The sequence below is a fragment of the Acomys russatus genome, chromosome 29, assembly GCF_903995435.1.
Source record: "Acomys russatus chromosome 29, mAcoRus1.1, whole genome shotgun sequence".
NCBI classification, from domain to species: domain Eukaryota; kingdom Metazoa; phylum Chordata; class Mammalia; order Rodentia; family Muridae; genus Acomys; species Acomys russatus.
In genome coordinates, this window is record NC_067165.1 from 40,359,620 (window position 1) to 40,371,716 (window position 12,097).

The following is a 12,097-nucleotide window of genomic DNA, read 5'->3' on the forward strand; positions in this document are numbered from 1 at the left end:
GTAGCCTTGGCTGTCCTAGAACTCACTCTGTAGACTAGGCTGGCTTAGAACTCACAGAGATTCTCCTGACTTTGCCTCCCTGAGTGCTAGGATTAAAGGTGTGCACCACCGGCCTAGGCCCCAGACCCTTTTTCAAAATAGCTATTCTAAAATAGGTTTAAAGAGTATATTAAAAACAAAAACAGCCGGGTGGTGGTAGCAGCGGCAGTGCACACCTGTAATCCCAGGACTCAAGAGGCAAAGGGAGGCAGATCTCTGTGAGTTCGAGGCCAGCCTGGTCTACAAAGTGAGTCTAAGACAGCCAAGGCTACACAGAGAAACCCTGTTAAAAAAAAAAAAACTAAACTAAAAAACAAAACAAAAGCAAAATAACAATGTGACATCTATTTTGATTGTCAACTTGACTACATCTAGAAATAACTAAACCCAAAAATGGCTGGACACACCTATACTGAAGATCAGTTAAGACATCCAGCCTTGTGGATTGAATAGCTACTGGACTGTTGAACTTTCCATTCGCAGGCAGCAATTATTGGACTAGCTGGACCACAACTTTTAAGTCATTCAAATAAATCCTTCCTATCTATCTATCTACCTATCTATCTACCCACCTACCTAGATTCATTTTATAAATTCTGTTACTCTAGAAAACGCTGAGTAATACAAACAGGAACAGTATTGGAAGTTTTGTGTTTAATTCCCAGCTATTGCCTACTCTGCTTTAAAAAAAAAAAAAAAAGGTACAAGACAAAACAAAAATGTCCTCCTACATTCCCCCCTCCAAACAGATGGTAAACTAAGAAATCTGTTGTTCTCTTTCAGACTTCAGTACCTGGTGCAGCAAAAATGTCCCCTGGCAAGGTAAGCCTGCTGTATGGTCAACCACAGCTGGAATATACCTGTAAAAATAAAAACACAAAAGACAGAAGTCAGGGCTACCAAGACCTGCCAGTCTTCCTGGGTTGTAGCCATGGGGACCTTCCTTTTTCTACACTCTGGTCCCATGCAGGCATTTAATCACAGAGCAATTGCATCTGTCCCCTTTGCACATATCTATTTCTCATCATCTCTGTCTGACAGGGGTGCTGAGAAAAGAGTGATGTGTTTTTGGTTCCATCCCTGTTCCTTGCATAATGATTCAGTAAATAATGTATAACTGTTACAGAACTGAGTAGGAGTAAGAAACAGATAGTTTCTATTTCTAAATATTTTAAGCTTCAGAAAGCAATTAATTCAGTAGAAACCATCACTGTAACTACTTCATCATAATGCAAGCTATGATAACATTACAGATCTACTTATGGAAAGTCGCACTCTTCAAAGTGACTGGCAACTGAGGAGTTCCAAAGCTATACTTAACACAGGGTCGTACGCACAGCAGACACTAATGGCTCACAGTGCTGATCATCTCTGATGGCAGTTCACTGCGTTACACACAGAGGAACTCTACGTGACAGTTTTTCCCTAACTTGTGTTAACGGATGCAGCCAGCTGCTTGCCTGTTTCAGGATCAGATACGCTCATGTTTTTCCCAAGGCATTTCAGAAGCAACTATAAACAATGACTGCATTAATCATTAATTCTAATAGCTCATAAAGACAAGGAAGCTTATGTTGACCCTGTTCATTTAGTAGAGTGGCTCTTTTCTAGGGGATGCCTTTGGTCAGCACAATCGAGGAGAGGTGCTACTAGCCTCTTATAGCTATGGGACGAAGGTACTGCAAAGTATCCTACAATGACACAATAGAAAATATAGTGGTCTCAAATAGTGGCAAGGTGACAATTTTTAATTCAGGGTAATATCTGGCTCCTGCTCCCCTCACTGAGATTGGTATTCTAATTTTAAAAGGTTACACTTATTTATTTGTGTGTGTGTGTGTGTGTGTGTGTGTGTGAGACGACCATGGTACATGTGTGGAAGTAGAAGGACAAGTTGCAGTAGTTGGTTCTCACCTTCCACCATGTTTGTCCTAGGGATCAGACTCAGCTTGTCAGGCTTGGCAGCAAGTGCCATATCTGCTGAGCCATCTCAGCAGGCTCCACTAACCTCTGTCTGAACCTGAAGCAAATTCTGTACCACCTGATCCTCTGACCTTAATAGAGCCACTGTGCAGCAGTCTTCCCTCTAACCAAGTGCATTAGGTCTTTATCATATTGCTGTTGCTATAAAGCAAATCTACTGGACGGCCTCTGCCAAACATCTCATTCAGTAGCAAGACATCCAAACTCAATCCCAAAGAGGAATTTGACAAGATAATTATGCATGAGCCAAAATGGGCCCAAAACTATATCTCTAATTCTGAAACATTTTTTAAAACATTTTTTTAAGTTGGACTTACTCTCCAGTAGGCTCCAGTTCACTGATCTCAAACCAAACCAGAAGGTCATACTTGCTCATGCTCTGCCCAAGGCTGGTTTTGTTCATGGTGTTTAACTTGGTGGCTGGAACTTTCAGAAAGTTTTACAACATGTCAAAACCCGTTCTGGTTACTCAGCAAAAGTATAGGCACTTTAATGCACTCAGCCCATCAGCACCCCTCATCCAGAGCACAGGGAAGGCAAGCACTATGGTCCTTCTCAAAACACTGTTTCTAAACTTGAGACAACAGGCTTTTACATAAAATGCATGTGCTTTACAAATCATTAAAAACCTTTTGCTTTCCAGAGTTTCTATTTGGGGGCACAGCATACATCATAACCATATTGGGTAGACGACACTTGGGAAGCACTAGGGGAGAAGCTGGCATGTCACCAGGGTTGTCTGCCAACCCACAGCTCCCAGACCTCCCCAAACCTAAGAGTCACAAAGATTTTAAAGATGGTGAAATCCAGGTCACACCCCAGAGAATTAAATCATATTGTCTGTGGGTTATGAGTGATTTTGCCTCCAGAGGCCTGAAACTGTCCAATGATTCTAACATGTAGACAGATCTGAGACTTTGGTCTGATCTGTAAATACAGGAACCTGTAAGTAATCATCTGTTCACATTTTATTCAGATTTAAATTCCATAGCCCAACAAGACTCATGTTATGTGGCTTTGGTTAAGCTGCTCACTCTGTGAGTCTCTCCTCAACCTATAAAATGTGGATCATCATATTTAGTCTACTACTTTGAAAAAGGTATTGTGAAGACTCATTAGCATAATGTATATGGAGAGTCTTTATCAATCATGGAGCATTTCTCAAACCAACAGCCCACTGGCAGTAGTCACCCAACTGTGGTTCACATGTGCTGGGGCTGCTAAAAAGGAAACTGGTTACTGTTCTGGTAGCCATCTAAGTAAGTAAACCCTAAGTTCTCAGGGAAGAAAGAAGGGAAGGGAAGGAGGGGAGGGGAGAGGCTTGAATGCAGCTCAGTGGTAAAATGCTTGTCTAACAGGCACACGTCCCAGGCTTTGATTCCTAACATAACAAATAGAAACCAACCACTAGTCTTAAAAAACCAAAATAAAAAATACGACTACATGCCTTTAATCCTAGCACTTGGTTTTCTTTTTTGTTTTTTTGAGACAGGGTTTCTCTGTGTAGCCTTGGCTGTCTTAAACTCATTTTGTAGACCAGGCTGGCCTCAAACTCACAGCAATCCGCCTGCCTCTGACTCCCAAGTGCTGGATTAAAGGCATACGCCACCACATCTGACCTAATCCTAACACTTGGGAGGCACAGGCAGGCGGGTTGCTGTGAGTTCGAGGCCAGCCTGGTCCAAAAATCTAGTCCAGGACTCCAGGGCTACAAAGAGAAACCCTGTCTCGAAAAACAAAAACAAAAACAAACAAAAAACCCAAAAAACAAAAACAAAAACAAAAAACTACTGCAAAAGACACAAAGAAGCATCAGGAAGGGTGAACACGTAGCTAAGTAGGAAGAATGCTTGCCTAGTATAGATGAGGCTCTGGGTTTGATCCCTGGCACCCCATAAACTGGGTATGATGGTACATGCATGAACAGACACGCCTCTGGATCAGACAGTCAGGCCATAAGTTCAAGATCTTCAGCTGTTAGGTAGTTCAAGGCCAGACTGGTGGACTCAAGACCTTGTCTCAAGGGAAATGACCAAACCAAACCAAAAAACCAGCGCATGTCATCCTCAGAGAGCTGTGAAAGAGATGGCGGTAAAAAGGGGTTCCCTACAGTCTCCCTGAAGAACTGTGATGTGATCTTGACAATGTGTCGATCTCTACAGTAAAGCAAGGGAACCAACAGAAACATCACGTCTCACATATGGCTCTACATCTAAGGAGAGCTAGATTAGCTACTAACCACGTCGTTTGGGTGCCCTTTCGTTCTGGAAGCTGGGAACTGGCACAAAGAGAAAAGGCTGCAATGAGTCAGCCTCGTTCTGGAACGTGGCTACAGCAGAGGAAGCTAGCACACTGGCGTGCTCAGAAAAGGTCTCCAACACATGCGTGTTCACATAGTCAGACATGAGAAACCGTATCAGCTCAATCTTTCTTTCATGGTCTGAAGGCCAGTGGGGACGTGGGATACAGAGGGAGGAGAGTGAGCACAGGGTAAGGGTGGGAATTTGGTAAGTGGGCAGTAAGGAAAAAACAAAAATAAAGAAAAGTGAAAACAAGATAAATGAAGAGAAACAGATTCTGGTATTCTATTGTATAATAGGGTATCTATTATTATCAATGTCAAAATGCTACAAGACAGGGTCTTAAATATACCTACTACAAATGCGTAAGATATACATATGCTAATTATACTGATATATACAAGTGTTCTTCAAAGTGTATAGTTACAAATGTATCATATATCGCAAGTATGTATATATAATTATTATGTGTCAATCAAAAACAAAAGTCCCAACAACAAAACTGAACATGAAGAATAAATTTAGCATTCAAAGAAATGTTGTGACTGACAGAAGTAATTACACATTAAGTACAGAGAAGAAGGAGGGTTATCAGAGTCTGAATGAGAAGACCAGAGAGACAAAGCCAGGTGTTTCTGACTTCTCATCTCAGATCAGGAACCAAGCATGAGGACACAGAGAAAAGGAACTCCAGTGTGACTCTTGTCTGAAAATGATTCAAAATAGTTGTATACACACTAGACAGAGTATAGCTGCTGCGCTCACCTGGTTTGGAGAGAGGCATGGGTGGGGGGAAGAATCTTCGAGATGGCTGAGGTGGACTGCAAAGAGAGAAGGAAAACATTTGCCAGGACTAAAAAGAGTTAAGTGTTGACATTAATGGCATGTTCACATGTATGTATCTATCTATCTATCTATCTATCTATCTATCTATCTATCTATCTACCTATCTATCTATCTATCTCTTTCTCTATGTATCTGTCTATTTAGAGGGTTTTTCCTCCCACGACAGGGTTTCTCTGTGTAACCCTGACTGTCCCAGAACTCATGCTGTAGTCCAGGCTGGCCTTGAACTTGGAGATCTAGCCGCCTCTGCCTCCCAAGTGCTGGGATTAAAGGTGTGCACCACCACCACTGGCATTCCATTGCTTAAATCTTTTTAAGAAGACAGATACCCAATACAATCCCACACAGAGACCAACACATTTTGATAGAAATCAGCCTGTAAATCTCAACTGGCATTGCCACTACCACCAATAAAAAGTTATGTCACTAGGTGGTGCACGCCTTTAATCCCAGCACTCAGAGGCAGAGGCAGACAGATCTCTGTGAGTTTGAGGACAGCCTGGCTTACTATAGTGAGCTCCAAGACAGCCCGGGCTACACAGAGAGACACTGTCTCAAAAGCAAAAACAAGTAAAATTCGTGTCACTGATCTCCTCATTAGTTGTGATGACTCCACTTTTGAGTTTCTACTTCATAAAGTAAAGGTCGCCAGAAACAATTACATGCATGTTCTAGCTCTATTGCACCATCTTTCTATTAAAAATTTCTTCTTAGAACAAAAGGAAGGTATTCAAAGTCATCAGGACAGAATTTAACTGGCTATAAACTGACTTAGTGATTGAGTTAGCTACAAAAAAGGAGTGAAACTTCTTAAGAGTAAAAACAGGGTACTTATAACTCTATTATTTAGTTATTTTCATCCCTCAAAAGAATTTTTTCCTTCCAGGTAGTGGTGGTGCGCCCCTTTAATCCCAGCACTCATGAAGCAGAGGCAGGCGGATTTCTGTAAATTCAAGGTCAGCCTGGTCTACAGAGTGAGTTCCAGGACAGCCAGGGCTACACAGAGAAACCCTGTCTCAAAAAACAAAAACAAAAGACAACAAGAGAGTTTCTTTTCTAGGAACTGAGGAACTAAACAGCAAAAGAGCAGCAACGATCAAAGTCTTTGCTCATCTCACTCAAACCTGTTAAGATCTTGTCCTTGCAGATGAAGTGGGTGCTGCTGATAATGCCCGAAGACCTCAAACACGATGGGCTTGGTTTTGATGTAGTCCACAAATGACTCAGTCACCTCCACTGCAATCTAGTAAGAAGAGAGTCAAGTGAGATCAGGGTAGGACCATGGTAGGAAGACTCACGCCTGTGCTTCCAGCAGCCCTCAGCACTGCTCACGTCCTGTGTGTGCTGGGTGCCTCACTGCCCGGCCTCCTACACCACACGGCAGGTTTTCCTCTGCTTTTCACTCTTACGTGACTTTGCCAAGCTTCAGCATTCCAGGCCCTCCACGATGCAGCAGAATCGACCTTACTCTGCTACTACTCAATATGTCAAGACTTGCCTGTCACTCTCTCTACCTGCTTTTTCGCTTGTTGTGCCTGAGGAATGGCTCTGGCTGAAACTCCACTAAGGCGGCTTTCTCTACAAGGCCCAGATGTAACAAAAACATGCACTGAATATGGACGATGAGCAAGGTGCAACGCCAAGTTTCAGACACCCTCTTTTCTTTTCTCCCTTTTTATTTATGCTACATCTTTCAGAAAACCCATCTTCTCTCTCCACATAACTGTTCTCTCTCACATAAAAAAAGTATCCTAAAATATTTCCACATGGGCAACATTCCCTTTTGTATTTAATGAATACCTTTCTCATGTCCCCATATTCTTTATTTCTTCTTATTAATTCTAAGACATCTGTGGTTTTGTGAGCCAGAGGCTTGTTAAAGAGCTGATCAGTATTTATCAAGTACATGTTTTATGTTTTATGTATGTGTATATGTCTACATTTGAGATCTGTGCATGTTGAATATGTGAACAATTGTCCACAGAGGCCAGAAAGGAGCTTTGGATCATTTGGAGGCAGAGTTATAAGCAGTGGTGAGCCACACGATATGGGCTGGGACCTTAACTCACGAGCCTACAAGAGCATGCCACACTCTACAGCTGAGTCATCTCTCCAGCCCCACATTCATGTTTCATCTTTAAGTTTACTTTGATTGTCCTTTCTTTTCTCACTTCATATACTTAAAATGTTTTGTTTGTGCTGGTTCAAATCTAGGACCTCGTGCATGTGAGGTGAGCACTCTGCCAGCTGGGCTGCAACTGTAGCCCGGGCCCCTCTCTCACTTTACAGAGTAGACAGGAAAATGAAAGGCAGTTTGGTGGAGACTCTAGCAAAGTGTTCAGGTTACTCACATTCTGTACATGGTAAAAGCCCAGGGGACTTCCTCTCCCGTTGTTCTTGAGGGGTTCCGTGGAGAATGCTTCATCATGCCGATGTAGAAAGCTTAATAAAAAGAGGCAGATGAATACTGCATCAGAATTCATCAGAATCTACTTTTGTTTGTTTTGTGAGAATCTCACTATGAAGCCCAAGCTTGACTCAAACTCACTGAAATCTGTCTGCTTCTGCCTCCAGGTGCCTGGATACAAGGCGTGTGCTGCTACATCTAACAGAATCTGTTTAAAGAGCCCACTTAGGGCTCTGATAACAAACTTTTTTGTTTGTTTGTTTTTACTGGGCCAAATGATGATTATTTCTTTCCATGTCAGCATTTTCCATATCATACAGATAGTATTTCAGATTCAAAAACTGCTAAAAAGTTAAGTGACCCTGATTATTTACACAAATGGACATGTATACAAGCATGACTTACAGGGAGTAAAGAAGTCAATTCAACAAATTTGTAGCAGGATGTGGTGGTGCATGACTGCAATATGAACACTCAGGAAGGAGAGGAGGGAGGACTAGGAGCTCAAGGCCAGCAAGGTCTACATAGCAGCTCCAGGCAGCCAGGAACACTCAAGAGAATCCCTGTCTTAAAACAAGCAAACTAGCCCCCAACCAAAACCCCAAGACGAATGAACAAACCTATGCCCCCAAACCTCTTCCACCAACACCCAAAAACCAAGCAAACAAACCTACTCCAACACCTGGGGCGGCGGGGGGTGGCGGTGGGGGTGGGGAGGAAGACACCAATCAACAAAGTATAAAGTCTGTTCTTTTGCAGAAGTTTTTCATTTGTTTGTTTTACTGAAAATGAAATCATATATAGAGAAAACTTGGCAAATGTGAGCTCTGCAAGAACAGTAAAGCTGCACATGCTTAGGAGTCTGCCATCTAGAAAAGAGGTGCTCAAAAGCATCCTTTTGACATAAGTCTGATGTTTTTGTGTTCCTACGGCATTAGGAAACTACTTCTCAAAGTTATGACTTCTCTGTTTACAGCGATGCACGTTACGCGCCTGTTTCTCCAGCAGATAGCAGGTATTTACCCATAGGGCTCAACACACAGATGTCTGAAGAATATATTTTAAAATGTTAGATGTGCTTTGTTTCAAGTGAGTCTTTTGCTTGCATGTGTGTATGTGTACCATATGTGTGCCCCAAGAAGAGCATTGGAATTTGGGACAAAGACCTGCCTTCCAATTCAAGCAACACCCCTGCAAAAGACCTGGAACCCAGAAACCCTACAGTGAGGACAGATCAGCTGTCCCACGTGGACACCACCCCAAACCTTTCCTTCCTTGACCCAAAGACTCAGAGGAAGCTGGAATCAAACGTGAAGCGGCTTTTCCTGTGAAACACGGAAGGACGCCATGTCTGGACGCCATGTCTGGAGACGCTGGAGTCAAGGGGTCTCACCCCGCTCTGGCTTCCAGCCTCACCCACCTGTGCTTCCAAGGCTGAATGCTACTCAAGTCTGCCATGATCCTCTGAGGTGCGCAGAGGAGGACCTGAGACCGGAGTTAAGGATGGCTGTGAAGCTCTTTGTGGATGCTGAGATCTGAACCTGGGTCTGAGCAGCAAGTGCTCTTAACCACTGAGCCAGACTCCAGTCCCCAATGGGGAAAAGATTTTGAATAGTGGGAAAATATCAGTATATGCTCTTCTTGATTTTCATCAGCTCACCAGGTCTGAGGATGGCAGTACCTCTGCAAATCCTCCAAAGTACCAACGATCCCTGCCACTGCACTGCAGTATTCTGTGTTTATGCAGTATCTTTTTGGAACTCTTTTAAAAAATACACACATTCCAAATTTTTTGTTTTATTTTATGTGCTTATTATTTAGCTGTATGTATACTGGTGTACCACATGCACGTTTGTGCACGCAGACCCCAGAAGAGGGCATCAGAGTCCCTGAACTGTTACAAATGGTTGTGTGCCCCTCTGTATGTGCCTGGGAATTGGACCTAGGTCCTTTTCTTGCTCTGCCACCCCTCCTCTATTTTTCCTTCTCCTGGCCATGCACCATGAGTACTAGCGAGTCTGAACTGCCACCTCAGTGGCACCAATAACATAACTGATGTCTCCTGTATACACGCTTCATATAGTGGCTGTTTTTCTTTACATTATGTACATATCCTTTTTCCAAACTATTAAATATGTGATATTGCTGGCTAGACAATTGTTTAACCGTTGTTTTTAAAGAAGCTATTTCAGCATGAAAAGTCCTGAGAACTACCAGGTTCATCTGGATCAGATACTGTGCCCCTGGACTTAGGGAACACCAGAGTCCTCCAGTGGGATAGGGTGCATACTCCACAGGGAACCGGAGGCATTCCAGTGTAGGGTTTTCATTCTTATTCTCGTCCTGAGTGAAGAAAGTGTTCTTTCAGAGATCTGTCATGCTTTCTCTCTCAAGAGCCTTAATCTTTCACAGGTATAAAGTACTCGACAGCAACAAGGACATCTTTGCAGTTAACAGCTTGCTAAATGGGCCCAGCAAAAGGGCAGTATGGTTTTTTTTTGAATGAGAAATGTCCCCCACAGGTTCATGTATTTGAGCACTTGGTCCCTACTTGGTAGCTGTTTGGGAGATTATGGAGGAAGAGAGCCTTGATGAGGAAGTACAACCTTGTGGGCAGACTTTGAGGGTTTATAACCCCGCCCCACTTCCTGTTCTGTCTCTTTGCTTCCTGTGTGTGGATGAAAATGTGATCAGCCAGCTTATGCTGTCATGCTGTCTTCTCTGCCAAGATTGGCTTTACCCCTCTGAAACCATAGCCTAAATTAAACGCTTTTCTTCTCTACGCTGTGTTTTGTCAGGGCATCCTATCAGAGCAACAGAAAAGTAACTGATACAGGTGACTTACTTGAACTGACAAAAGATGTCTGCATACTCTGGAAGGATCCCACTGGCCTGGAGCACAGTGACTCGGAACGTGAAGGCACTGCCCAGTTTCAGGTGGTTACCAATCTCTTCAGAAAATCCTTCCATCACCATCTTCCCATCCAGCAGAGTGCCTGACTTCAAATCTAAAGAGTGAAATGACACACACATGGTTCAAATAATATGAAGCGCAGGGAGCTAGGCATTCTTTCTGCCTCTAATTGACCAAAGTAATTATGCTGCTTGACTGTAGTACTCATGGACAGCGGCAGTCATCTGTCTACGCACCCAAGTCATTCATTCGGTTGACCTCTTCTGGAGGACTGATAACTTCAGAGCTCTGACCCTGTCCTTCCACAATCCTCAGCTCCTCCAAAGACAGACCAGAACGAGTCATTGCAACCGAAGAAAAGTCACTCTGAAAGTATGGCAAGACTAGGTAAATGACATATTCTCCCATTCCCCAATATATTTTTATTTTTACAAAAATAATATTTTTATTTGTACAACAAATAATTATTTGTACAAAATAATAATTAAATGGACTAAGAACTGCCTGAGAAAAGGCAATATGCTAATGCATTTTCATCTTTGTGACTGTTAGACATGTCCCATATTTTACTGAGTAACTGTGGGGTCCCCAGCATCTTAGAATTGCTAAAGTGCTAGACAAAGTAATGAGGCGTCAGCATTGGACACCTTCTTCATAAATCCATTTAATTCCTTTTTCTTTCCTCAAGGTGTTCCTTTCTTCCCAAATACTTACCTGATTAAAGTATTCATTATCAAAAGATATTTTAGCGGTTCCTGACTGTCGAATTCCAGAGCCATAATCAGGAGCTTCTTCATCCGCTAAATAGAAAGAAAGTTACCAAAGACTGAAAGAAAGTACATGTGGGAGGAGGGAGCAGCTCTTACTGAATTACTGAGTAAGGAGGGAAGACTTCAGTGTACAAATGTTAAAGCTATTTTTACAAAAATGAGTTTGTTTCTCAATTTCTTTCTTAATCTGGCTCTCAAACACATAATTGAGACTCTTATATTTGTCTAATAATAAGCTTCACAACATAATAACTGAGTAGTTATTACTCTATTCTTAACCCTCTAAGCTACTCTGGTTTCCTCCCAGAGTACATCCCAAAGTTATTTGCACTTTGTAGCTGTCCCTCTTCCAGCTCTCTCTCCTGATGTCCCCATACCCCTCCTGTGGCTCGATCCCTTACTTCTTCCTCCGACTCCTCCTCTGGTTGGCAGGAGGTCTACCTCTATTCTCTCCTTCTGCTCAGCGATTGGCTATAAACTGCTTTACTGGCATGCCAGGGGACAACTGGGTAGCAGTGTTCACATAACATTGAGACTGAAGTGTCTGAGATCAAGAACTGCAACCAGATACAAGGGTACAGAAACCAGCGATTGAATTATACAATAACCTTATGCCTGCATATGAATGAATGGCTCTGCAACAAAAGTATAGCTGCTGCTTCCAACTGTTTTTGTAGATTAACTATCTTCTTCTGCTCAAATGAGAAGAGTTAGAAAAGAACTGGCTTTAATCTTGAGTTTGTTTATAATGTTACACCTAGAACGTCTGACCACTCAACATGCTTGGCAAGACTCTACTCAGTAACAGGCAACAAATATTGAAACTTGGGGAACACTT

At 42.6% G+C, this 12,097-nt stretch overlaps 1 protein-coding gene across 1 annotated transcript in view; it reads right to left on the reverse strand.

Annotated features, from left to right (window-relative positions):
- The window catches only part of Kif1b (kinesin family member 1B), a 133,037-nt gene that overhangs the window by 20,852 nt on the left and 100,088 nt on the right, over nt 1–12,097 (reverse strand). The window contains exons 29-36 of the mRNA XM_051172190.1: nt 11,204–11,289; nt 10,726–10,855; nt 10,421–10,583; nt 7,520–7,610; nt 6,293–6,411; nt 5,088–5,143; nt 2,340–2,448; nt 833–899 (exon numbers count right to left, since the gene is read on the reverse strand). Of these exons, the coding sequence (XP_051028147.1) occupies nt 833–899; nt 2,340–2,448; nt 5,088–5,143; nt 6,293–6,411; nt 7,520–7,610; nt 10,421–10,583; nt 10,726–10,855; nt 11,204–11,289 (821 nt within the window). The remainder of the gene's footprint in view (nt 1–832; nt 900–2,339; nt 2,449–5,087; nt 5,144–6,292; nt 6,412–7,519; nt 7,611–10,420; nt 10,584–10,725; nt 10,856–11,203; nt 11,290–12,097) is intronic.